General features: G+C 38.8%; 1 protein-coding gene across 1 annotated transcript in view; it reads left to right on the top strand.

Moving 5' to 3' along the window:
* Positions 1-23,518, top strand: part of SETD3 (SET domain containing 3, actin N3(tau)-histidine methyltransferase) — a 64,028-nt gene extending 40,510 nt beyond the window's left edge. Inside the window, exons 7-13 of the mRNA XM_087747669.1 lie at positions 8,317-8,375; positions 10,271-10,385; positions 14,755-14,829; positions 17,577-17,743; positions 18,384-18,469; positions 20,188-20,348; positions 20,982-23,518. Of these exons, the coding sequence (XP_087603795.1) occupies positions 8,317-8,375; positions 10,271-10,385; positions 14,755-14,829; positions 17,577-17,743; positions 18,384-18,469; positions 20,188-20,348; positions 20,982-21,425 (1,107 nt within the window). The 3' untranslated portion in view covers positions 21,426-23,518. The remainder of the gene's footprint in view (positions 1-8,316; positions 8,376-10,270; positions 10,386-14,754; positions 14,830-17,576; positions 17,744-18,383; positions 18,470-20,187; positions 20,349-20,981) is intronic.
* The last annotated feature ends 3,472 nt before the right edge of the window (positions 23,519-26,990 follow it).

Here is a 26,990-nt window from a genome sequence, read left to right as displayed (position 1 = left end):
CAGGCAAATGAAGAGCTCAAGTCCTTGCGTGGGTAGGAGGTCTGCTGCCTTCTTCCCCCGTTCCTTCCTTGCCTTCCACAGGAACACAGCGACAGCTCTGGGCTTTGAGCCAGCCGGACACAGGAGGAGGTGTTTGGCTGTTCGGGCAGCGTTTGCTCCTCAAACAGCTGTTCCCTATCTCCTCCAAGGAAAAGGTGGCAGGCCATATGGAGGCATCCTGTGGTCCAGATTCAGCCGATGGGCGCCAGTTGGACCATGCTGGCCTAGATCGAAATACAGGCACGTCCCACTTGGTGTCTGCTATTTCTTACAGTCAGAATATTTTAAAGTTGGAGGAGGACAGACAGGATAAAACATATCTTTCTTTTTTAGATGTAGATGTTATCTTTCTTTGGACATTCATTGTTAAGATCTCCTAATCAGTAGGTTTTAATTTGTTTTATATTCTGAATGGTTTGGATTCTGTTACACTAGCCTAAACACCCTCTTTCCTCTGGAGAAACAGAGATGTACTTCAAAGCGTATGTGCCAGTGCTAAACAAAATTTGTTTCTGCACAGTTTAAACCACGTTTGGGAGGAATAATACGTTCTCTTGTTAGGATTATGGGCTTTTAAAGCATTTTTTTGGAAGACAGGGTTCTCAACCACTCTCCTAGTTGAGAATGCAGATAAGCATCTGTTTTTACAGCCAATAGAGTGGCGAGGGTTTTTTGTTTGCTTTTCTGTTAGTTGCTTTTATTTTTATTTTTTAACCGAGTTGCACTTTCTGGGGCAGTTGAGTTTATCCCCAGAGATGTTGTCTGTGTCTTTTGTGGAAGTGAGTGCCTCAGCAGACATCAGGAGATCATCACACACTTAGAAGTATACTTTCTCATATAAAGTTTATACTTATTGTGCAGATTTAATATTTTTCCTGATATAACAGCAGTTACAAATGTTCCATAAATTTAAAATATGATAACAAGCTGATGTTTCTTAGAATGGAATACTCAAAGGATGTATTCTTTAAGCACTGCAAAATTATACAGGGGACTTATCGTTGTTAAAATTAGTAATTTAACTAAATTACAAAGTGGATTATCCTCTTCAGTCAGACCCAATGCTAATACTCTGCACAGTAGGAGATTGATATGTTGCTAAGTAAACCAAAGTTTATTTTCTTGTACTGTGGTTTGAATGCGAGTTGAAGAGGAAGTGATAAGTTTTTACTTTTGGATGTGTGCGCACTGTAGTCCCAGTACATCTGGTTCCGGGACTTCCCATGCCCCGCGTGCCGTGCCGCTTGTGCAGCGCCGTACCTCAGATATAAGAGGATCGTGATCCAAGCTTCCACCTACGTGGCTCCTGATATGATTTATCTGTAAACTTGAGTAGTCGATTCACAGGTAACAAAACTTTGGCCATACTGCATAATATTAATGCTTGTTAGGAAACTCTCTGGATGTGAAGTGGTTGTGAATAGGAAATATTGTCCCTGTCCTTTTAAAGCTTCAGGCTTTCCATCACAGCATTTTATTTGTGGCTTGTGATTCACTGAATTAATAGTAGAGTTGTGTGATTAATTTGTGCGTGTTGCACTAAACAAAATTAACAAGGTAAACCTTGTACCTCAGGAGCAGCCTGAAGAGTAAATGATAGGTCCTGGTATGCAGGCATAGACCTTTGCAAGGAAACTCTTTACTGTAGCTATCTTATTGTACTGTGTGAATGAAGTGCTACAGACTGAACCTATCGATCTAAGGCTCAACATGAACACTTAACTCACATTTTGTGAGATTTACCACAGGAGATAATGGACTTAGTGTGTCTTTCTTGTTACATGAACAAGGACGGGAGGGACTGGGGAGGCTGTCTTGTTGCAAAACATGTCCAGTCGCAGCCCAGCTTGCTCTCCCACTTCATCCCTTCAGCCCTTAGTGGGGCTGCATTCAGCTCTAAGTGATTTTGTGAAAGGACAGGAAAAGGTATAGAAAACTTGGTTACTAATTTAAATGTCATATCTGAGTGCCTTCTTTTCTGGGAAAGATTACTATTTTAGAATTCTGTATGTTAAGAAGTATTCTGTAAATGGAGTGATCAAGAAGTGGATGTTAAAAAGTCCATCACTGTCTTGCCTCTATTTAATAAAAGAGATGCCACAGGACTGTAGGCAGGGTACTCGTTTGCAGTCAGTTCAAAATTATTTCTGTGTACTCCGTCAGCCAAATGCTAATGTCCCCTTTGCATGTGAAGTGGGTTGTCAGTCCTTCAGAACCTTGAGTTAGTAGTTGATGTCATGGTTTGAGTTGTCTGTTATGCCACTGCTGTCTCATTAACTAAGAACAATTTTTGCAGGTAGAAGGTACAGAAAAAGGGACTGTGCAGTTAAATTGCATTGCACCAGAAGGAGTCATTCCACTCTGCTTCCGCTGCATGAATCCCCTAATAGTCTGGAACAGTGCTTTCTTGTGTATATTGGTGAAAGTAAATAAAAATTGCTGACATAAAGAATAAGCAAGAATATTATTTAGATTTAATAAGTTTCAATCCTGTGGTACCTTTTTAATTTTAAGATTTGTTCTATTAGGTTTTGCAAAGTTGTATGATCTTTCTTCAATTAGAAAAGTCATACAGCACAGGTTTGTGGACATAATTCCTAGTGCTTCATGAATTGGGCTGTTTGAAAATTCGAGAGCATGCCTCTGTAGTTATAAACTGTTATTACAAAGTAAAACAATCTTTGGCTTTGTCTCCCGTCCTGTACAGTGAACTGGCTTTCCCTCGTTAGGTTAGGCAGCATATGTCCAATGGAAAAAGCGAATTCTTGTTTCCCTGTAGATCGCTAGGATCCTCCGTTCTGAATTCTTTATTTTACTTAGCTTTAGGGCAGTTGAAGCCTCAGCAGCTCCACAGAGAGGAGTTTCTCTTCAAGGCTGCTGCTTCAAAGGATTTCTAGAGCTGGGAAAGGGACAGTAACCAGCAAATGCTGACAGATCTTCCTGCTTCTGGCCCTGAAATTGTGTGTGTGTGTGGTGTGTGTTTGTGTTTTTGTACACCTACACATTGGCCTGAAACCATCAAGTAGCATCCAACAAGGCTCATAACAAAATCTCCCCATGTTAATGAGTACATTGGAAAGAGGGGAGAATCTGCAAAGAAGGAGAGGGAAAAAATTGTTTGGTCAAAAGGAACAAACCCTTGGGCTTTACGTTCAAAGGAATGAAAGTTAACAAGGTAGAAGCTTAAACTGGTTTTGGCTTTAACTGTTTCAAGTAGCCTTAGTGTTTTGGGGACAGGGAGGGGAGTGAAGTGATGGCCTCAGTATAATCTCAACACTTAGTAAGATGGTTTCCTGAGATAGAAATGGAGCTGTCTCTGCTTCAACGGTACACAAGAGGTTTTGGAGAATATTGAAATCTGATTTAGTAATATTGATGCAGTGATTGCCCACAACTTTGCCTTGGACTTGTGTGTACTTGAAATATTCTCCACAGAAACGCAACCATCTCTGCATCTACAAACTCAAGAAACCAACAAAAACAAGGCTTTTTTTTTTCAATTATGTATTATAGTGGAGTAGTAGATGACTCCGATGGTCAGCTTATCTCAGCTGAGAGGTGGTGTCTTTTTAAAAAAAACAAACAAAAAACCCCACTAATCTTGATCACATCCAATGATTCAATTCATTTTTTTACTTGGAGTATACAAGGGCTAATGGTACAAAGGAATATACTGGCCAATATGACTTCACACCAAAATGCATCAGTTCTTTTCAAGACATCTAGTAGCATGGATATGAACACAAATTTAACACTGTGTAAACTTTTGTACTCCCATTTTAACTTTTACTCAGACATTTTATTTCATGTTACAGTAATAGGACTTGTAGTTTGCATCACTTGGTAAAAAAGAAAATATTAAGGTAATTTTAATGGCAATTCCTTGTCAAGATTAGGAGCTCCGATAAATGAGCTTTGGCATTTTGTGATTGAATGGGCTAAGGAGTTATTGCCTCTCACAGTCTGGCCACTCTTTTACAGGAGGTTAATGCCCTTGTAGGCTGGATAGCAGAAGTGAAGGTTGTGATGGCTTCTCAGCTGGAAAGGCACCCACCCTTTCTACATTGAAGCCTTCATGCTGTCCAAATAAAAACAAGCCTTCTCAAAAGTGGACTCCCCCTCTAACATCTAGTTCATAAGACTTGAGAATCATTATCTTGTGATGTCCATCCAAAAATGTAATGGAGAAATTATTAGCGCAAAGGCCCCTATGCAGGCATCAGGAGTTGTGCTTTCATGTGAAACGTTGAACGTGAGACATGAACCACTGGATATTACTGCTTCCCAGAAACAGAAAAATGTCTGAAAGTGTCTGTTCCTTTTTTTTTTTTTTTTTTTTTTCTCCTTCCCACCCCCCCCTCTTTTCTCTGGTTGCCATACTGAGTAACTGGCTTCTAGTCTGATAGTGTTTTAGGTGACTAGAATAACAGTCTGTCTCTTTCCGCAGTGGCTGCAGACAATCTGGCAGCAGTCACTGTTACTTTTTAATATTTCTGGTTATTTTGAGATATCCTCCAAATGTCTCAAAGAAGGCTTGGAACGCTGAAGGGGAAGAAGCTTGCTTTTTTTTTTTTTTTTTTTTATGAAATAGCAGCATCAGGAGGAAAATGAAATTCAGCATGCCACTATTTGTTTTTGCAGTGGTCATCACCCTGATTGCCAGCTCTGACAATATTTTCACAGAAAGGGTAACTAAATAGATGGTATTTGTTCTTTATAATAACTCTTTGAGTAGAATGTCAGGACCTGCATCTAAATGAATATATTCACATTTTCATGTTCCCATTTTTTATTTAAAGCTTCCCCTCCCAACTTTCTGAAACTACTTCATACAGACTTGGTAAGTTAAAATTAGGGTTCATGTAGTGGATAATGTCACATTTCAAAGCTAATCTGTAGAGACCTAGCTGCATGAACCTATAAAAGCTAGATCTGATTTTTTTTTTTTTTACGTATTAAGTGTTTGTTTAGTTTAAATATGTCTGTATCTTTTTTGATCAGCCTGAGCAATTTGCATGCTATGCAGCAGTCATCTTCTATACTTTATTAAATATCTGTCAATTATAAATATCAAGGTTTTACATTAATGTCAAGATAGTACATCAAAAATTCATGGAATATGTGACTTTTTTCAAGGGTGTTTAATACTTAATGCATTTGTGTCATTTTTCTTTCTAGATATATTGACAGGTTTTATTAAGTGTTTGTTAGGGAGATTTCATTTTTACCAAGGGACTGTAAAGAGAAGCTGCATACTAAATCAATTTTTTAATCAGAATATTGTTCTTTTCTGTGTGTCTTCAGATTCTTGTAATCTATAGGGTTTTTAAGTTACGTAGTAAAATAGTCCAAGTCAGAAATCTAACATGACCAAATATGCTGACGTGTCTTAACTTTAAAATAGCTGCTAGGATATTGTACCACGGAATGTTATAAATATGGTAATTATGTACACTGGGATTTTATTCTGCCTTGTGTCTTTTAAGACCATATATTTTGTCTTTTATTGTAATTTATTAGTGGTTTTATGTGATTTATGTCTGGACGGTCTCCATATAGGGGCAGTCCCGAAGTTTCACAGATTTACAAATGGGGAGGGTTACAGAGCGTTCGGTGGCATCCAGGATCTTTGCCCACGGGTTGCGTGTTGAAGCTGTACTCTCATGTCAAATGAACAATTAACCTCACGGCAATCTGCTGTTTAATACAGATTTTTCTCACGGAGAGGACAACGGCAGCACGTATAGACCTTGCTTCCCGCAGGTATTTGCTCCAAGTTGACGCCGTTGGCGGGCGCTGCCCGTACCGAGTGTGGGCAGGCACGGCGCACGTGCGCTGTGTTCGGTCTGCAGCGGTCACTTCTGCACGGCCGAGCCCTTCGCAGCCCCTGCAGTGCCTCTGTACTTTTAGCGCGTTATGACCGTGGCAATTACTGCCCTTCGCCAAGTAATTTACTCCGTTGGAAGCTCTTGCTCGGGAAGAGGGAGGAGAGCAGGAAAGGGCAGAGAGGAGAGACCGGGGCTCTCTGTTCGCGCACCTGGGCGCTCTCCTGGCAGCCCCTCAGCCGAAGCGGGGCAGCACGCATCTCCGCTGCGGGGACGCTGTCCAAACCCGGGCTCTCCGAACGCTGCGGTCCCATCGAAGGGCCGCTGCCGAGCGGCTTCATTGCCGCCTTGCGTTTCTCGCCCTGCCGAGCCGGGGAGGAGGGCGGCCGCGCCCCGGGGCCCGCCGGCGGCCGGGGGGGGGGGGGGGGCCCGGCCGGGGCCGGGCGGCGGCGGGCGGGACGCGGCGGCTCCAGCAGGGGGCAGTGCCGGCCCGCGCGGGCGCCGCCGGGGCGGCGGGGGCGGGGCCTCCGGGCGGGGCGGCGAGGGGCGGGGCCGGGCCGGGGCAGCGCTCGGTCCGCGGAGAGGCGGCACGGCGGAGGTGCGGGTTTGTAACGGGTCCCAGCTGCTCTGGTCGTGTAAAACATCTTCTTCTTTACAGACCTGAGGTGCAGCACGAGATCCCGGCTTTTCACAACCGACAGAAATGAAACAGGCACAAATACTGTCGTGTTGGAAAAGTGAGACCGATGGGCGGGTGTGTCCCGCTGCCGGTGTCGACTTCCCCTGCTTAGTTTGTTAGATCAAGCTACTGTAAAACAGATGAATAATACTAGCGATAAAAGTTGAAATTAAATTGCCATCAAGAACAACATCAAGAACGGCAGGGCAGTGTTTGTTTTTAAGAGTTGTTATTTGGAGGTGAAAGCTAAATTTCTACGTTGGTTTCTGGAATCGAATCTGCGCTGTTCTACCTGCAGCGAAGATACCTCCTGAAATTTATGGGTTTAGGTTTCGGTTCTGGTTTTGTACTGAGTATTTTTGTGAGAAGAAATAACTGTCTAAAATGTGTGTCTACAGTTAAACTCGAGGGAATTTGTTCTGCAATGACCATATCGTCGATGTGAATGGAAATTACATGGAAATGTAGAGTGCTTTAAAACGAAAAACAGAAAAAAATGAGGGCAGGGGCAGCAGTCGCTGGAATTGTTATCTTCTGTCATCTTTCAGAGAAAGCCCATCCAAAGGGTTAACCGGAGGGGCTGAGGGAGAACAGGCACCTGGGACCTAACACCCAATTGGCAGTCTTTTGTAACATGTAATTTGCCTAAAATTGCGCACTGAGCACAAGCTTTTGTTTTCTAATTGATTTACGGTTTGAGCCACTTTTACCTCATCCCCTACTGTCCTGCACACAGTGCCAGCAAGTACATTACAGTGAGAAATGATAAATTACCATGCACTTGTGATGCTAATGCATCAAGAGTAAAAAACTGCATACTACATGGAGCTTCATGCATTAAGAGTGTGGCAAAGATAGAGCTATGCAAAAAAATCATTTGTATCTTCTGAAATAACCGTTTGATCATTTACTTCAATTTGTCTCTGAGACCTAATTGAACCTGAAGATTAAAATTTATGCTATTATGGCTTTCCATTTGTGAATTGGGACGAAGTTCTAAAGAAAGCCTGCTAGTGTGGGCTTAAAGCTACCTGTATTTTTGAAACTTTTAATAAGTTAATTGATCAGAAAAGTAACAGGTATTACCACTTCTTAAAGCCTTTTTAAAATCTAAATATTGTACTTGTTAATGACAATTACAGTATGCGTTCTCAAGTGGCGTTGCTCCACTTTTAGATGGGAGTATGTGGAGGTGGCTTAATATAGCTACTATCTAATTGCTGTTTGTCACCAAAACTATTTAAATATTTTAATCCGTTTTATTTCGGAGGTGTAGTGCATCTTGTACTGAACAAAACCTTTACAGGTATCAAGGAAGAATTGAAAATCTTGTATGTATAATTTTTACTTGCATTTGTGAAATACCTTACTGATATCCCAGAGAAAAGGAAAAATGTGGAAGTTGGTGAAACCTAATATGTGCTTATTGTCTGGTTTCTTTCCTCCACCCTGTACCACAGGCTGGGTTTTGTTTTACCTTCACATACTCAGTCCACCTTAAATTTCTTATTTTTGTACGATGTCTGTGGGTTCCAGTCTTGAAATATGAAGAAACAGATTTATGGCGGCTGCTGGGCACAACAAATTAAGTTGACAGTGATGTATGAGAGCATAATAGCATGATGATCCCTCTGTAGCGCGGCTGGACGCCTCCTGCTTCATTTGGCTCTTGTTAGGATCTGTTAGGCAGCTAAATAATGAAATTCTGCTGACTGATTTCTGATTTCTCTTTTCTTTCTCTTTTCACCTTTTTCTGAAACTTGCATTTCCCAGACCCATCCTAATGCCAGCAAACTGCCCTTAAAGGATTCTTTCACTTATGACGACTACAGGTTGGTTTGTATTTTAATTCTTTTTTTTTTTTTTTTTTTTTTTTTTTTTTTTGTAGTATAGTGAACTGTGGGACCCTGGAAATGCTTCATTGGTAGGAAAGCCCTATTGTTATTGAAATGTTACATGTAGGATTTGATACTAATACACTTTGTTAATGAAGAAAAAAGTAAAATAAATATGCAGATTTTAATTGTTACAAAGGAGTAATCATTATGAGCAGTTAATTTAGCCGACTGACACACGTAGTCTGAGATTAGTAAAGTAATCCGATGTTTCTTAAGAAAATAATTCAGTTGACGTTTCAGGAGGTTTGGGTTTGGGGTTTGGGGATTTTTTTTTTTTTTTAATTTCTTTTTTTTAGGAAAGGCTTTACCAGCACACAGTAGTAAAAGCTAATATTTACAGTGGCTGTTAAACAGGAGAGATGGAGAACTCAAGCTGTACACGTGAAGCATGAGTGTCATTTGGAGGTGCTATAGGGGGTGACATAATTAAGATAAAAATAAGAATAATGACGATAACAAGACCTTTAATTCTGTTAAGTGATTAAAATAGCATGAATAAAAGGCATTCATGAGGTCTTACAGGGATTTTTTTTTTTTAGCCTAGTTGTACTTCTGGGTAAGTCTATGAAAGTGGGATTTCCAAAGCACGCCTCCTTCACTTACAGGGTCACAGAGGAACACGCCAACTTACATGTGAAATGGTCTAAAATTTTGCAAATAAAGTACAACAATTAAAAAGAAACATATTGCTATTATGTTTCAAACAGTGTATGTATATCAGAATTATCCACATTCTAACTTGCTTTTTTAGAAATTAAGGAGATTTCAATTTGATGGTATCTTTCTAAGCAATCTCTAGTTCTTCTGAAAATATCCTTCTGAAAGTCTAATTCTGTGTATTAGATACTTGTTAGTATTGGAGTCAGTGGGTGTTAAAATTATTTTGACCTTCTCCTGGTGGTGTTTCCCCCCCCCCCATCAAAAAAACCCACAACAAATATATGTATTAAGGCCAGAACATAGTGAAACTAAGATTATTCTTTTCCCTCTGGCATTTAATATTCATTTTTGTCTGAAATAAAAATGAAATTTTAGAAAATACTGAAATGTTAAGCTTTTCTAAAGATTCTTAAGTTTGAGTAGGTAGCTGGCATTTCCTTTGCATAACCTGAGTTAGAAGGGTTTTGAATGATGTCTGTATGCTAAACTATGTTATACTTTCTTCATTCTTTTTACCTGAATATCTGTTTGGGGTATTGGGGTGCTTTTTCCTCTTTATTCTGTTAAGCGGAAAATGTGGCAATACTCATCTAAGCCAAAAGTTCATAAGCTGAAGAGAAGCCCTTGCCAAAATATCATGCATGTGTCAGGTGATGACACTGGTTTCCAGTTCATGCAGTACATAGGCTTTTTAGGGAGCGAGGGGAAAAATACCTCCTGGCTCTTACAAGAGCACACGTAGATAAGAGCTACTGCTGCCAAGCAGCAGCTGTGAACTACTCTGAAGCTGCAGGAATAGCTGACCCCAGGTTTGGGATGTGTGGTGAGAGGTATGTGTGCAGTGAAGTGTTGGGGAAGAAGAAGGTGACGTGGGAGTGGGTCCTGGTTGAGGTAATGGAAGGTATGAAGGTTCTGTTGCAAAGAGTGCAGAGGAGGGGTGGGATTGCAATCCTGATTTGGGAATTGGTCTATGTGCGTGTCTTGGAAACCTAGGAGCTGCTGCTTTTCCTTCAAGTGGCATTGCCTTCTACTGTTACTGTAGTCAGTGTGATCTTTAAGAAAACTTAGTTTGGAAATTCCCAGCCTAAATGATTGCTTAAGGTTGGACTACAGCCAATCGTGTATTAATGTTTTGAACATTGACCATCTAATGTTTTTAATTTTTGTAGATGGGCGGTTTCCTCTGTTATGACACGGCAGAACCAGATTCCAACAGAAGATGGTTCCAGAGTTACATTGGCTCTAATACCTTTATGGGACATGTGTAATCATACTAATGGACTGGTAAGGTTTTCTTCAGTGTTGCTGAAAGGCTTTAGGGCTTAAGTATTAAGCCTTTGAACTGCTGTAGAACAGTTTAATAACACTTTTCATTATACTTCTTAACACAGGTATTTTATCTTCCCAAGTGACCTTAAAAAACTAATATCTGAAAGAAAGATTTGTCAGTTTCTTAAATGTATTATGATAGCTTCTCAGGGGGGAACTTCCTTCATCTAGAGAAAACTTCAGAAGTGATTGCATAGTTGCATACAGTTGTGTCTCATATACATAAAATGTACCTTTAAAAGTTTTCATTTACATGATATCTTTTTTCCAGCCAAGTTTGAATATTCTTCTGACATGGAGTTTTGTTTCTGATGGGCTGAAAAAGAGTCACAATACTGGACAGATTTGTTCTGAGAATAGGAAAGCAGACAATGATGAAGGTTGTCTCTTGTAGCTACCACTGGGGAAAGTGGTTAGAAATTTGCAACTAAGAAATACTGCCTGCTCTCCTAACCATGCCCAAAGAGCCTTGTTTATGGAGACAGCAACAACAAGAACAAAGCCTAGTTCAACAAAAACAGTACATCTGTTACTACATCAAAGAAACAAAATGCAAAAATACTACTTTAGGGCATATTAAACATTTAAAAGGTGACATATGTATCTAGAAAGTCAGACCTGCTGACATTTCGGCTTACATGAGCTAGTTCAGAAGATGAGGTCTTGATTTCATTAATAGCATAGTTAATGTTGAAGTGAGGAAATGGAAATCCGTAAGACGATGGTTTATCAATGTTGTTTAGCCAGTCTCATGTACGCTCCAAAATTCATACCCTCTAATTGTGTTTCTGGTAGATAATATTATTTATTGTAAGCAGTGAATATGACCATACTATTCAAGTCACCTGGTTCTTCTGTGGGAGAGTTGACCTGACTATTAGGACAGCAGCATGTGTTAGTACTGTTGGTATGAGAAAAGCCTGGTTCCAATGAACAAATTGTAAAGCAAGTTGGTTTTCACTTGACGTTTAGCTAATTCGTTGTTACTATGATTGTACCAAATACAGCACGGTAGGCTAGGCTACAGAGTTGCAAGTGTTTGGGGTTTTTTTATTTATTTGTTTTTCCCTATTAGAAGGTGATTACATGTTGTTCTTTAACAGTGATTCTTGCCTTTTGCTATTTGTTATGCAATCTCATAACTTTGATTTAGCAATAAAGCTTGGATGAGAGTCTCCAATGTAAAGAAAATTGCTTAGAATTCAGGAATGTATATTTTTGTAATATAAGTCTTAGCTGCAAGTATCAGTACTTCCTGTACCCTTTTCCTGCTGGGCATCTCTTTCAGATGCTTTTGCAGAGACTTGTCTGTATTCATTAGAGAACTCTTAATGAATGTCTTCAAAGTTGGGTTTAGAGGAAAGAGGAAGAGAATTAAGATTCTGGGAGGGAAAAAATTAAGTAGCCTATATTAAAAGAGCAGCTAGTTATGTTGTTTTAATCAGTCAACCTTCTATTTAAATTGATAAAGTAATTTTTATTTTTATTATGCTCTTCAACAATGGGTTTGATATGGAGCCAGCCTCTGGAGCCAAACCTGCTAGTGCAGTAGTATATCAGGGCTGGAAGCATTTTTTTATGCTGAAGTGTATCCTAAAGGGGGGAGGGGGAGGTCTGTGTGTGTTCTGAACACTAAATATTTTGTATGTATATACAGACTTGACTTGTTTGTTTCATCTTTCTCCAGAAACTAGTTTAGATGGTTATAGATTTAGAAAGGATAGACAACTGTAATATTGATAATGGGCTAAGAAAAGCTACTAAACCTATTTCTGTTGTGTGTTAGTTTCCTTCTAGTGTTAGAAATAGGGGAAAAAAACTGTTAAGGTAACTGTAAGCTGCTAAGGTAACTGTAAGCTGTCTGTATTGTAGTTTATGTTATTGTAGAGTGAGATGAGGGTGGGTTCCACTCTAATCATAGCACATCCCTTTAAAATACATGAAGGGAATTGTTCTTCATTGCAGGAAAGTAAGAAACAAAAGATGGCGTTGTATGTGCTCCTGTCTAGTCTATTCCAAATGTAGTGCTGAAATACTTCTTGAGTCAGTCAGCTACTATAGATCCCTGTTCTTGCTTTATTCCACAGGGCCCCTTTCCGTGAGCTAGATAATAAAATGCTCTTTGGGTTTTAACTGGAGCTAGGTCAGTCCAGCTTTTCTTGCTTCTGACACTATTAATTAGATCAACCTGCCTCTAAGAACTATATCAAAATGGTTGTCTTCATGCATTTCTCATTGTTATTCTTTAGTGGGATTGTATTTTGACAGTCAGAGGTTGATTACCAGTTCTGCCAGAGTTTTAAATAAGCTACATTCTGCCTGTTGGGCTGGGTCCATCCTTAATCACTGACCAAGCAGACTATTGCATGCTTTATACACAACTTGAAATTCATGTATCAGTCTGCTTCAGAAATAAAACTGAAGGGATGCAATTTGTCAGCTATCATGTGGGAAGAGAAGTAAACACCCTGTTAATTCTCTTACATGACTGCTATTAAAAGAAAGAGGAAATAAGAGTCTAGCACTCCATTATGCTTTATAGAAAAGCCTTTCAGAAGCACTGCTGGGTTTTTTTTTGTGTTGTGGGGGTTTTTTTTGGTTTGTTTGTTTGTTTGTTTGTTTTTAAAGGCAAAAATAAAAAAACAATCCCAAAACCGAACAGTACTCTAGTGAAGCACGCTTAAACTGACAGAATCCTTCTCTTAACATACCAGAGTTTCCGCAGTCCTTGAAAGCCTCCTGTTCCACAGGCATTTCAAGAAACTGGAATGGAGTTGTCACATTCAGAAGTATTTCATTGAGTTTGCCTACTAAGAATATTTCAGGATGGGTCAAGTGCTGTCAAGAGTTCCCTTTTTTGAATGAAAGTTGCAGTTTTTCCCAAGATGACTGTATTTGAATTTGGAAGGTATATTTGTCATAGCAAAGGTAAATCCTCCAGCACCTGCAACCTGGAATTCAGGGTTAAATAACCTTCTAAACGAGAGATCTTAGTTAAAATTGCTCAGTCCAACATCATGAATGTACAGGAATTTCTGTGTTCAAGTACTACAGCCTGTGTTTTGCAGTAGGCTGTATTGCGTGACTCTTGTGTTCTCATCTCAACACGCCACAAACCCATTAATGGACCTGAAGTGATGGCATCTGCATGCAGAGCAGTTCTGCAAGCCTCCGCAGGGCCAGGCTGCCTGCGCTCGTGGCTGCCGTTTTGGATTTGCTGCATTGTAGACAAGCTCCCCGTGCTCACTTTGAAAGCACTGTTTTGGCTGACAAATGCACACTTGATGATGCAAGCAGTGTAAAACTATTAACGTGTAAACCATCAACCTAGCTTTCAAAATAATCCACGGAGTTCTGTCTTTGGACAAACTGCATCCAAAATGGGAACCAGGGTATACCGCAACTCACATGTGAGTCATCTGACAAAAAAGTATGTTTCCATTTACAAAGGCTAAGAGAGAATCTTCAGCTTCTTCTAGGTCTTTCCCCAGGCCCAGAGCATATTTTTCCACATTAGCTCTGCCACTACTGAACGCAGAATACCTACCATAAAAGTTGCTTCCTGAAGGTTCAGCAGCTTATGGTCCATCCTGTGGCTGCATCTGTGCCTGCACCTTTCATGACGCTGTTCCAGGAACATGCTGTTTGTCACTTTAAAAAAGTATTACATTTTTAGAATAGCTTTACTTGTTAGTGTGACCACTTTACGGTTTTGTAATTTTTTTCGGAGAAGTGTAGGTTTGTTAAGAGACTTGATCCTCTTTCATTGCCTGCTACCATAAAAAAAAAATCCTTTTAGCATTTTAAGAGTATTATTTAACTTTAGATAAAGGGATTATTTGCAAGTAAATTATAATTCTCTGAAGATTGTATCCCCTAAAGATCCACAGTTATCTAATCCTTTTTCACTGAGAGATCAAAACTGTGCTGGCAGTGGAAGGATAAAGCACAGCATATAGAGCTGTGAGCGCCTTGCTCCCTTGGGCCTCATGGGAGTGACTGAAAACTCCAGAACTTTGTAACAAGCTGCCAGCTTTAGCATGGGACTGTCTGTGGTCTGTGGAAGGTGCTTTCCTCAGAGCCTTCCGTTCACTTCAGGTAAGTTATTTCTTCCCTTAGATTTCTTTAATGTAGAGATTTTTTAAAAAGAGATTGCTCAGGAATCATAAAACAATTACTATCAGCTATATTATATTGTGCAGAGAAGGAAATGTATGTAACTGCTATTGTTAGTATCTGTTTCCAATAGGACAATGTTTTGTCAACGGTGGGGGAGATAAATATAAAATGCTAAAGGTGCTTTTGTAACTTTTTCCTTGGATAGATCACTACAGGCTACAATTTAGAAGATGACCGCTGTGAATGTGTAGCACTTCAAGATTTCAAGGCGGGAGAACAGGTAGTGTGAACAACTATCTACATAATTGTTCTTTAATTAAGTTTTGTGGACACTTGGTAACTCCCTACAAAATTTTAATAGCAGAGTGGTGTGGATTAAGCCTTGCTACATTTGAATTTTATTATGCTGAGTTAATTTTGTGTGAAAATACCACCAAACTAAATAAGTGCACGTTTTTCAGAATAAAATATTTTCTGTCACTTGGTAGACCGCAACTTTAGGAGAGTTTTGATTCCTCATATTTTAGAGAACTCGTTGAAATATTTAATCACCGGTAAATGGACGTACACAGACACTGAGTTTGGTATTCTGGATAAGATTAATAAAAGGCCATATCCAAAGGACTAAGATAAATATATTTTAGATTTGGGGTGTCACTTTGTCTGCAACAGCAGATTGTAGAGTCTTCTTAAAAAGGTTGTTGGTTTGTTTCTTGTTAGTCGTCATTTAACAAGAAGTTAAATGCAGTACAGTTGCCAGTCATTTTACCTATGCCGCCATTCCCATGCTTAGTGAAAATGAGAAAGGACGTAAAAGTATACTCCCTCCCTTTCACACAGGCATGCACACATGTACACCACCCCTTCATCCTGAAACAGAGAGTACCAAAGGGCGAGTCTTGCAAAGATGCGTGGAACAGTTCAGAATCCAATATTTTGTTCAGAACTGCGAAGAAACAAAAATGAGTGTTAAAACTAGTGATGTATTGAAGACAGTGGTTCCAGGAGTGTAGGAAATCTCTGGTAGGAGGGTCACTGTGCTGTGTCAGCAGCCAGCCTAAGCCCTCAAGTGTAGTAGCGCTCTCTTTGTCCTACTGCTTGTGCAACTGTAGTCAGCATGGCCAGAAAAAGACTTTGGCTATGAAACATCCTGAAATGTTTTGTAACTCAGTCTCTGAGTTATTACCTTTAGTGCATTATTTTGCCAGTCTTACACTTAATATTTTGATTTTCATTTTTCTTGTGTATTGTTACCTTGTTTTTTTTAAGAAAGATGTGTCTGAAAAATCTTTTTTAGTATGTCTTCCCAGAGGTATATTTATCTTCATTGCTATGCTGGGGTTTACAGTGATTGTGCATTTTTTGTGTTGCACTTAGAATTTGTTACGGTAGTCAAGTATTTGCTGTTTTTCCCAATACCGGTATGATGAGTTAAAAGGGGTCCACAGTTTTTCCAGAAGTGATCCCATTTATAATTTTCCGCAGCTGGCAATGGATGTGTCATATAGCTGTTCTGGCTGCTCTCTCCATTTCAACTATAGAGGCTTCCTCTATTTTGATTTTATTTTAGTAGTTTTACTTTGCTATTTATCAGAGTTTTTAAAATTTCTGTGCAAACTTTAACTGTTATCGACATCATTAAAGCACTTTAATTATATAACGCTTCAGTCTTTTAATATACTGTGCAGATGTTATTTCTTACAGTTTCAGCAGGAAGAGTATATGACCGTTGCTTTTACTACTAAAAAATGTGAGGCAGCAGAAGTCCACAGAATCTATCAAACACTGGCCTTGAATAAAGCAACTTTCTCATTCTGTTTAATTGGCTTTTTTTGTAAAACAGTCTTAGAGTGTAAGAGCGTACTGTATAATCTACACGTGATATGTGACTTTAGTTTAATATGAGATGTATCGCAGTGGTTTTAAAATTTGAGAGGGTTAGCAACTGCCTCCTTAACTACTGCCTTAACATACCTAAGCAGGTCACTTGTTCATTATGTGACTGTGTTACAGTATAATGTCTACTATAATTTAATATAATGGTTAAGCATTTGGTGCTTAGGATAAACAGTTCTAACCTAAAATTGAAAACAAAGAAAGTAAATGGCATCGTTAGTGGTTTTGGGCCCTTAAGAGAACACTGTACCTTCCTCTGTCAGTTAGGGAGGAGTGGGAGCTTACAGGTTTCCAGAGCATTGCTGTACCCTAAGGTTAAGAAGGGAGTTCTCTAACTGTTGAAACTTTTTTTCTGATTGACAATTCCATTATCAAACAAAAGGGGAAAAATATCCTCTTCATATGGGAGAAGAGCATAGCTACTCTGACCTCTTGTCCCACGTACTTCATACAGCCTAGCCCCGAATTAAACACTTTTTGGAGGTTATATTTAGGAACTTCTTTTTTTACTGTGAATTAAAGTAACCTATTTGCTTTAGATAAAGAGTTCAGAGTATAACACAAAAATAAATACTGGCTGAACACAGATCAGATCTCTCTGTATATTTTGTATATCCATGCCTCAATGTAACATAAAAACAAAAGCAAAGTTGATCCATCAGCAGTGTAGGTTACTCTTTTGGGTGGACATATGGGGGGGAAAATGACCCCAGAAACACCGTTTCTTTTAACGGGACCTCCTTGCCTCAGAATTTTTAGCTTTTAAAGGGCATAGGATCTTACTGATCATACTGATATTTTATGACAGTGTGAGGAAAAAAAAGCATTTTATTTTAAAATATAGAATAAGAACCTCTTCTCTCCTTTCAAAGTCTCTGTTACATGGGTATGTTTACATCTACCTCTAAAGTATATTGCCACACTATATACAGCATTTGAATCGATACCAGAAAACAAAGTGTGGGTTTTGGTTTGGTTTTTTTTTTTTGTTTTTTTTTTTTTTGTATAACCAAATATACCTTGTACTCAGAATAGTAACTATTTCAGGAAATAACTTTCAAATTATGTCAGTTTTGTGAGCTGATCTTAAGCTTTTTTCCTGTCCCTTCACTTCTCTTTTCATCCTTCTAGATTTACATTTTTTATGGCACTCGGTCAAACGCTGAATTTGTGATCCACAGTGGTTTTTTCTTTGATAATAATTCACATGACAGAGTGAAAATAAAGCTTGGCGTGAGTAAAAGTGACAGGCTGTATGCTATGAAGGCAGAGGTCTTAGCTCGTGCTGGTATCCCAACGTAAGTAAAACACAATGCTGTGGGTTTTTTAAAACGTTTCCAAAGTATATAGTGTCCAGTAGAGCATATATAAAGCTGTTCTATGATAGTTCTCTTAGGTGCAATATTTATCCTGTTTGTATAGCAAATTAAAGCTATTGTAATAATATTTACAGAAATTCTCTGAGCTATATTATCATCTAATTTGGACCATATATAAGGAAAAAAGCCTTTGCTTTAATAACCATTTGAACAAAAACAGAGCAAGGATTAATTTGAAGCAATCTGTGGTTTTCCTTTCTTTCCTATCCCTTGTAGACATACTCCGATGCTCAGTATGTGAACCACAGCATTTTCCTTTAGTCTTTTCAGTCCAGAGGGTACTGTTAGGAGCAGCAGACGTGAAACATTGTATTTTCATGAATTTATTATGAAAGCCATATAAAATTAATTGTAAGTGTAAAATCGTAGAGATAATTCTTCAGATACAGGTTAGGGAAGCTTTTCTTCAGTTTGAACTAGTATTACCTAATTTTTTAAAAGTTACTTTTGTAACAGTGCATTTGTTGTATACTTTAAGGTCTTTTATGTTGAAATAAGTTCAAAGGTATGACAATAGAAGTTTCATTTACTATTGCCGTTTGATTGTTTCTTTTATCAGTTCTAGTGTTTTTGCCTTGCACTCCACTGAGCCTCCAATCTCTGCCCAGCTTTTGGCTTTCCTTCGAGTGTTTTGTATGAGTGAAGGTAAGATGTTTTATGAAGATAACCTAATTTATGTCTGGTTTGGGTTTTGTTTGTTTGTTTTTTTAATGCAGGAATGTGATAAACACTTATATAAAACATTAAGCCAGAAGATCAGAACACTTGAGGAGTTGAGGTTAAAAAGGGATGTATAAGCTAGTGAGAAACCCAGTCTTTGACCATGTTGTCTGAGGGAATATTTCAGTAACATAGGCCTTTCTGGAACTCCTAAAGCATGAGGTGATGCAGTTTTTAATTTTTTTCATCTCCCAGGCTGTTGTGAACGAGTGAGCTTTGGAGCTTGACCTTTAGCTCTTAGGTTTAAAAATGGTTCACAGAACAAGATCATGTGAGACCTAGGGGTTTGCATGCTTAAAATCATAGCATATTAGCCATCACTGCTAGAATCATTTAGGTATGGAATTGGAATATTCTGTACTGTAGGAGAAATATGGAAGAGACATTTCAAAGTTGAGTATTTTCAATATTTTGGTAGTTTATAATCTAAACCCAGCTTATGTATTTGCAAACTGTCTTTGTAGTGTTTCCCTTATGTTAGGGACTTTTATGGGGAAAATATATGTACAATTAATAAATATTCACTTAATTTGTGCATGTGAAACTTCTGATTAAATGTTTGTAATAACTGCTTGCTGGTTAGATGCAGTTTTGGAGGTTATAGATGTGACAGAGAATTCCCTTGCAGTTAGGGATGCTGTGCAGATGATGTGGATTTTAATACCAGTAGGAATACTGAAGTTAAGTTTTTGCATGTGCTCTATTTGCTTTCTTCAATAAAAACAACCTACCTTATTTAGTGTCATGCCTTCACTGTGTCCTGTCATCTATCTTTTAGAACTTATTAAGAAATTAGAATAGAATAAATAGTTCAGTTGGAAGGGACCTACAGCAATCAGCTAGTCCACCTGCATGACCACTTCAGGGAAGTAAATTCAAGTAAAAAAATTTTTAGGATGGTGATAAGGGGGTGACTTTTGGCTCAGAGAAGAAAATACAGCTAGTAAACATTTTAATTGCATTACTCTGATATATGATTGTGCTCAGATTATATGTCTTAAATACTGTATAAGAAAACTGTTTATTGAGAAACTACATGCAAGTGTTCTGTGAAGTTTGCGATAGCTGCTTTGCAGGAGTGAAATTTGGTAATTAAAAGATTAATGGAATTTGTGTAATGTCAAGGACCTGATTAAACATTTTCTACTCTGTGTGAGGTTTGCTTGATGGATGTCTTTTTTGACCAACTGTAGGGAGTTTCTGCTACTGAAAAAGATTACCAAAATGACAGGAAAAATAATTCCATTGCTATTTGCACACTCTGGCCTGTTCCTTTTATTATCAAAAAGTTCACTGAACTCTTTAAAGAATTACTCCCTTTTGTTTATCAAGTATTACACAAAACATTCCGTCTCACTGTCACAGAGTTACGCTATGTATGAGAGGCTATGATACATAAAGTATCTTTATTTCAGTGTGGAGCAGAAGGTCCATTTTCTGCTAACCTCAAAACTTCCAGTTGCCTCTTATGAGGAGAATCCTAGAAATAACCAGCATATCTGATAATTCTTATTTGAGGAGAAGGTTTTTTTTTGTTAGCTGCTCAAAGCTGTACTATTGAAAATAAATCTTTCTGCAGTTTGTCAACTGACATAGTGAATGACGAGATTGTTTTTAACAGATTGGTTTTATACTTATTGCAGAAGAGCTGAAGGAACACTTGATAGGCGAGCATGCCATTGACAAAATCTTCACTCTGGGGAACTCCGAGTTTCCCGTTAGCTGGGACAATGAAGTTAAACTTTGGACATTCCTAGAAGCCAGAGCATCCCTTCTTTTGAAAACTTATAAAACAACTGTAGAGGTAAAATTATCATTATATGTAATTTAAATGTCTGAAACGTTTTGTGTTATGATTGTAGGAAAAGATATTTTGTCCCCCATCTTGTCTTTACAAACTTTAATCTGAATGTTCGTACATAATTCATTCTGTACTTTTTTAAAGTGTAGAAACAGATTTGCATTATCTAAGGAAAATCAAATAAGATTGCAAAAAAGAAAATTTTGTTAATGTAATTTTGTTAATGTATTTTTTTCTTTGATTCTCCAAATACAGGCTATCTGCTTTTTCTCTGCAAGTAAAATGGGGAATCAGTTTCAACTTGTTGTCTAGTAGTTGCATTCTGCAGGCTGCAATGAAATGTGCTACTATTGCGAGCATATAAGTGAACCTACGTGTTTCATATATTTGTGAAGTCTCCTGACTTTGCTTGTTATGCAGGCTGATCTATGTGGGGAAATTTCTGGCTGCTTTATGAATTCTTGACAAATTTCGCTGGGACTCCATGCAGACCCCCTCATTCATATATGTCCATTTGGCTCAGCCTGAAGAACCTAGCGTTGCTTTTTGTTAACTCATAGAGAGAGAAGTTGAAGGATTTTTTTTTTATTATTGTGTTGGTTGTTACTAACAAACTCACTTTTTCTTTTCTAACAGGATGATAAGTCCTTCTTGGAGACCCGTGACCTTACTTCACATGCGATAATGGCTATCAAATTACGCTTAGGTGAAAAAGAGATCTTGGAGAAGGCAGTAAAGAGTGCAGCTGCTAGCCGAGAGTATTATACCAAACAAATGGCAGATGGAGCTCCGCTTCCTAAATATGAAGAGAGCAATATTGCCTTGTTGGAGAACACTGTGGCAGACTCTAGACTCCCTATTGTCTTGAGAAACCTAGAAGATGTGGAAGAGCAAGGGGACTTAAAGATTGATGAAGCTATTGATGCTGAAGTCACAGAGAATGGGTTTGTAAATGGTGAAAACTCTCTATTTAATGGGACCAAATCAGAAAGTGAAAATCTAAATAAAGAGAAAAGCGACAGAGAGACTGAAGATGCCAAAGAATCTTCTTCAGAAAGTACTGATGAGGTTAAAGAATAGTCCTAAAATTTTACTTTCTTGTGAAATTAAATTAGCTGAAGTTTATGAACAGTGCATTTATGTTGGCGTGTTTCTTTGTTAACATTTCTCTTTCTGAAGAGAAAAATGTTTTTGCTGCTTTATATAAAAAAGAATTTTTAAGTTATTTAAAAGATTTAGCATCCCTTTTCAATTAAGATTGCCATCTTGCTTTCAGGCAAAAACTGGGGAAAGAGGTGCCTTTGGAAGATTTTGCAGCCCTTTGTTGAACCAAATGTATTTTCTTCCTGGGGAAGAATTAAGCTCTTCTATCTGCTGTGCTTTTGTTGTTCTGTCACTCTGACTACCGAAATTAAAAGCTTGCTCTGCCTCCTGCCAAGAAAAGCAGAAGGCAGGACTGACTCGGTATTCAGCATGAAGGTGGGAGAGCAGTACAGCAGAAAACTGGATAAGAGGATCAGAAACTTGGGAGACTGGAGGAAAACCTGTTTAAAATCAGGTGTGCCAGTCCAGAAAAGGTAAGGTGGCAACCTTATGATTGGTAGTTTTAAACGTTGATGAGAATCCAAATTGTATACACTTAAAGTGATCTCTGAAGATTTCAGTTTACTTTGTCTTTTGTTTACTGTATAAAAATATCTCATCTTTCTTCTTCAGTCAGAGTTAGGCTGCTACAATACCACATTCACCAACTTTTAAAAGCTGACTTCGTTTTATTTCCAGGCGGTACCTTTTATTTAGAAGATTGGCAGTGCTACTGGAGAGTTTGAAAGCAGATAGGCCAAGCCACAGCTTTAAACTGTACTGTTCAAAGTGAGGTCGCTTCCCAGCTTCTTCAGGTTTTCACAACTAGCTAGAGATTTTCAAAGCTACACTTTTGACTAAACCATTATTAAAAGGAAATATGATTAATATTCCTGTCTGCTACTCCTTCATTTCTGTGTTGTTGGATGTAACATTGAATGTGACATGGTTACCTGATCTTACTCAACTTCGTCTTTTGGTTAAGACTATTAATTGATGCTGTTTTCTTGAAGGAAATGGCAGGCAGGCTAATTTATTTTTGGCCCAAGTCCAGACCACAGCCAAGCCTGCAGTACTCTTTGCCATTTAAGTTATGTCTCCATCTGATGCACATTTCTTGGGATACCTCCGCAAGTTAAGCAGGTCTACTGTCTCCAGCAGTTTTGGTCACATACTATACGTTTTAACTTCTAGATGGAAACAGTACAATCCTAGCACAGTGCAATATTAGAACAAGGGTAATTCCAAGGCTTGACTTTGAAATTACCTGGGTATTGGGAGGAGAGGAGGGCGGAATATTTTTATTTTGTGGGTGAATGGAGAGGAGTATGAAGTGATTTAATTCTGTTCTCAGTATTAAGGACTTCGTCTTTTACCTTTGTATCCTTAAGTTCAGGATAATGGATAGAATGGACAAGCTTGGACAATTGTTTAAAGCTCAATAGATGTTGCAACCTGCTCATCCAAAATCAGTTGCAGTAAAATGTCTTTTGGCATATTCATAGTTTTATCAGATTTTGCTTCTTTTATACTGCAACTTGGAAAATGTGTTTTTGCATAAATCTTTGGTGCAATACACATGATAAGTAGTGACTTTTAGGTTGTCATAGCAGTTTCGGTGTTCAGCTAGCATCAGTGTGGGGAAAATAGAAAAAATAGTTTTTTAAAAAATATTTGACTAAGAATGGCACGTTGCCATTGCACCTTGGATATTGCTTCACCACTAACAAGATGCTGGACCAGTATTTTTGTAACTATATGCTGCCTTTGGTAGAATGTTATGAATTGTTGTCTTGACAGTTTAAATGTCATACAAAAGTCATTACATTTCGGTTTTTATTAGGACCAATATTCCATTTCTGTTTCCGCCACTTACATTGCACAACATTGTACTAGATACTATGATGCAATTCTGAAACTAGCCTTCCCTGAAAATTATAACTGTAATTCAGAATTTAAATGCTTTGATTCAATCTGATACACTGTATTTTGTTCCAGTATTTGCTGATATCTATGGCTTAGCAAAGCCTGTGGTCACCACAGGACAGAATGTGTGGGTTTTCTTGAATAAAATATAGTTCTACCATGTCTTCCCTAGTGAGTGTATTATGCAAACAAAACCTCTACCTGCTACCGACTGCTGTGTCTTTTGGGGTCTGTGAGGAGAGGAATAACTGTCCAGGTGTACAGATAAAGATTAAAGAAGAAATAGCTGGGGGGGGAGGGGAAGAGGGATTCTAATAAAGAGAAAGGGAAAGTGGTCTATTAAGCGCACGGTCAAATTCTTACTCTTCATATGTTAGTGTTATTTAGAAAAATATGTTGCACACAATAAACATAGTGAGTAATCTAATTTTGTAATCTGCATTTTTCCTCTCTGCATGTAATGGTTTCTCAGAAGCACTAACCTAAAACTTTAAGCTTTTGAAAACTGAGGTGGAAACAAAAAAAGTTGGCACTGATGAGCCCTTATTACCATCTGTCATGAAAACAGACCTTTCAAAGCATTTTAAAGTTAACTTTCTTCATAATGTTTAGTTAAGAGGCTGTTCACACTAATCCCAGGCTAAATGCCAAATCTTGCTTCTGTTTAGCTAGCTATCTGAAATATTCCTGTAAGAAAGACATCACTTGGATTTCTCGGACTGTTCTCCAAAAACAAAAGAGGGGAAAAAACACCCTTTTGAATTTCGCAGGAACCTACCTACCGACGAATTGTTTCCCTAACAACCTGTCACTTCTTTAGCTCTATACTGCAAGAGGTTGTCCATATAGCCCTGTTGATAAAAACAAATATACAAAGCTGAGCAACAACCTCCACTCTGAAAGAATGCTTATAAAGTCTATAAACTCAGCCGTAGCTTAAGTGCTGTCACGAGTACACGGGAGCTTAGAGCCTTCTGGCTGTGGAGGTAAGATGGTTTAGGATCTTGGCTAAAATAAGCTGTGTTTTAGCATCTTGTCTAAAATAAGTATTCCTGCCTTTGGACGTTGTGAAAAGGCGGTATGTACAGCACGTCTATGCAGCTCAACAGTAGCTGTATTCTTGAGGCTGATTTGCCTTTAGAGAGGAATGATCATCATGGAGTCATGATTTTGCATGTTTCAAAGGTACACTGAAGGATTTAGGTTACACAAACTGTTCTTCTCTAGTACACGTGTTTAGAAACAATATTTAGTATCTGCTGCTGCCACTTCTACCACCCTTATTTTATAGACAGGCACGTGAAGTAATTATAAAACGTAATTTGAAGTGTTTCAGTCTGACACAAAAGAGATGCTCCCAAAATCCACTGGCCCCTTCTGATTTTATGGACTGAAAGTCAGTCCTTGGTGTTTCTCGTCCTCTGTGCCAAACAGGAGCGTTCAGAAAAAACATTGCTCTACCAAATGTATCGGATGAAGCAACACCCCTTCCTTTTTCTCTAGAAGATTTTTAACTGATCCTTGTTGAAGTCAGCTGTGACCACATGATTTTCACATAATTACCATCTATATTTAATAGTTTCTAACATGCTTCCTTCTTTGAGTGCGTTGCTTGCTGTACAAAGTACAGCATGTAAATTGGTGACTCACGGTTAGAAGCCCTTCCTTAGCATTTCTCGGTTTCTGCATCTATTTCCTAATGAATGCCACAAGTTTGGAAACCATGCGGAGGATTTTTCAGTTAAAATAAATAAATCTCAATCCCTACTTAAGGAAAAAAAGCCACAAATGGTCCTGGATTCTTTTGGGGTTTGTGTCTCCTTAGGTTCGCTGCTGTATTCAGTGTATTTCAAAACTGAATAAGAGACTGCTATAGAGTTAGTGTAAATGACATAAACTTGAGCTTTAGTAATACGAATGAAATCTATCTATGATAATTTGTTCAGTGAAAAACACAAACTGAGATTTCGCCAAATGCCAAAGCGCCTATCCTATGGTACCAAGCAGGAACCAAAACACCCTTTTTTTTTTTTTTTTTTCCTTTTTTTGTACCTTTTGCTGAATATGGAGTGCTCTAGTACTTACACTCCTTGAATTATCAGTAACAGGCTTTGAAATATGCTTGCATAAGCTGTTTTGCGTAGCGGTGTCCGTGGGGTGGTATAGGGTACCCATGTACTTCTAACAAAATGTGATTTTTCCCTTGTACACTGTTTTTAGTCATTAACAATTATCTTTATTTTCAGTGTATGTAGACTTCAAACTTCACTTACAAATTAAATATCTTTTTTTTGTTGTTTTTTTTACATTGGTAGCAGCATGAACTGGACACGGCAGTTTACAAAAGCAATCAAGTTGGTCGTCAGTGTTTGCATTGTCCAGAAAGTGTTGCACAGTCAGTACTGGAACAGTTGGAAACCAGAAAGCATTTGACTTCTGCCTTTGTCTCAGTTGTGGTTTAACCCCAGCCAGCAACTAAGCACCACCCAGCCGCTCGCTCATTCCCCCTCCAGTGGGATGGGGGAGAGAATCCAAAGAGTAAAAGAGAAAACTTTTGGGTTGAGATAAAGACAGTTTAATAGGGAAAGCAAAAGCCGCGCAAGCAAAGCAAAGCAAAGCAAGGAATTCATTCACTGCTTCCCATGGGCAGGCAGGTGTTCAGCCATCTCCAGGACAGCAGGGCTCCATCACACGTAACGGTTACTTGGGAAGACAAACGCCATCACTCTCAACGTCCCCCCCCTTCCTCCTTCTTCCCCCAGCTCTATATGCTGAGCAGGACGCCATATGGTATGGAATAGCCCGTTGGCCAGTTGGGGTCAGCTGTCCCAGCTGTGTCCCCTCCCAGCTTCTTGTGCCCCCCCCAGCCTCATCGCTGGTGGGGTGGGGTGAGGAGCAGAAAAGGCCTTGACTCTGTGTAAGCGCTGCTCAGCAATAATGAAAACATCCCTGTGTTATCAACACTGTTGTCAGCACAAATCCAAAACATAGCCCCATACCAGCTACTGTGCAGAAAATTAACTCTATCCCAGCCAAAACCAGCACAATCTCTCATGCTAGGAAGCCTTAACAGCTGGAGCTTGTGCCATTTTTCATCATGAAAGATTAAGCTAGATAGGGGAGGAAAGCAAGGAGATGTCCTTAAGTGGAAAATAAAAGCTGGACAACTGAACACTAGCTAGCTTGTCTCAGAGGCAGTGGTTGCTATCCTGAAGAATAATTCAGTGAGTGTTCAAAAAAAGAGTATCTCCAATTAATACTGTAATTACTGTGGGTTTTTAAGCAAGCCATACATTTCACAATTAGACAAGGGCTTCACTGTCCCTAGGAAGAGGTAAAAACATATGAATTAAAAGCTGTTGTAATGTGTCAAACTGGCAGTGAAGAACAGATGTAAGTGGCTGCTTGCCTTGCTGTCGGTGCTGAGGGCAGCCTGAGTGAAGCCTGGGCTGGAGTCGCTGTTGTCCATTGCCTTGCTCCTCTGCCCTCGTGGGAGAAACACTCGGCACCGAGCGGGTAAGGAAAGGCTTTATGAATCCAGCATGGAAGCACTGGACAAAGCCACAGAGTGCAATATGAAAACAGAAGATACTGTTGTATTCAGGACACCCACCTGAAATATGATGTGACTAGACT

The sequence above is a fragment of the Nipponia nippon genome, unplaced genomic scaffold, assembly GCF_047370975.1.
Source record: "Nipponia nippon isolate SJK-2023a ecotype South Korea unplaced genomic scaffold, ASM4737097v1 scaffold_11, whole genome shotgun sequence".
Taxonomy (NCBI): Eukaryota; Metazoa; Chordata; class Aves; order Pelecaniformes; family Threskiornithidae; genus Nipponia; species Nipponia nippon.
Note: the sequence above shows the minus strand (reverse complement) of the source record. Positions and strands in the feature narration are given on the sequence as shown.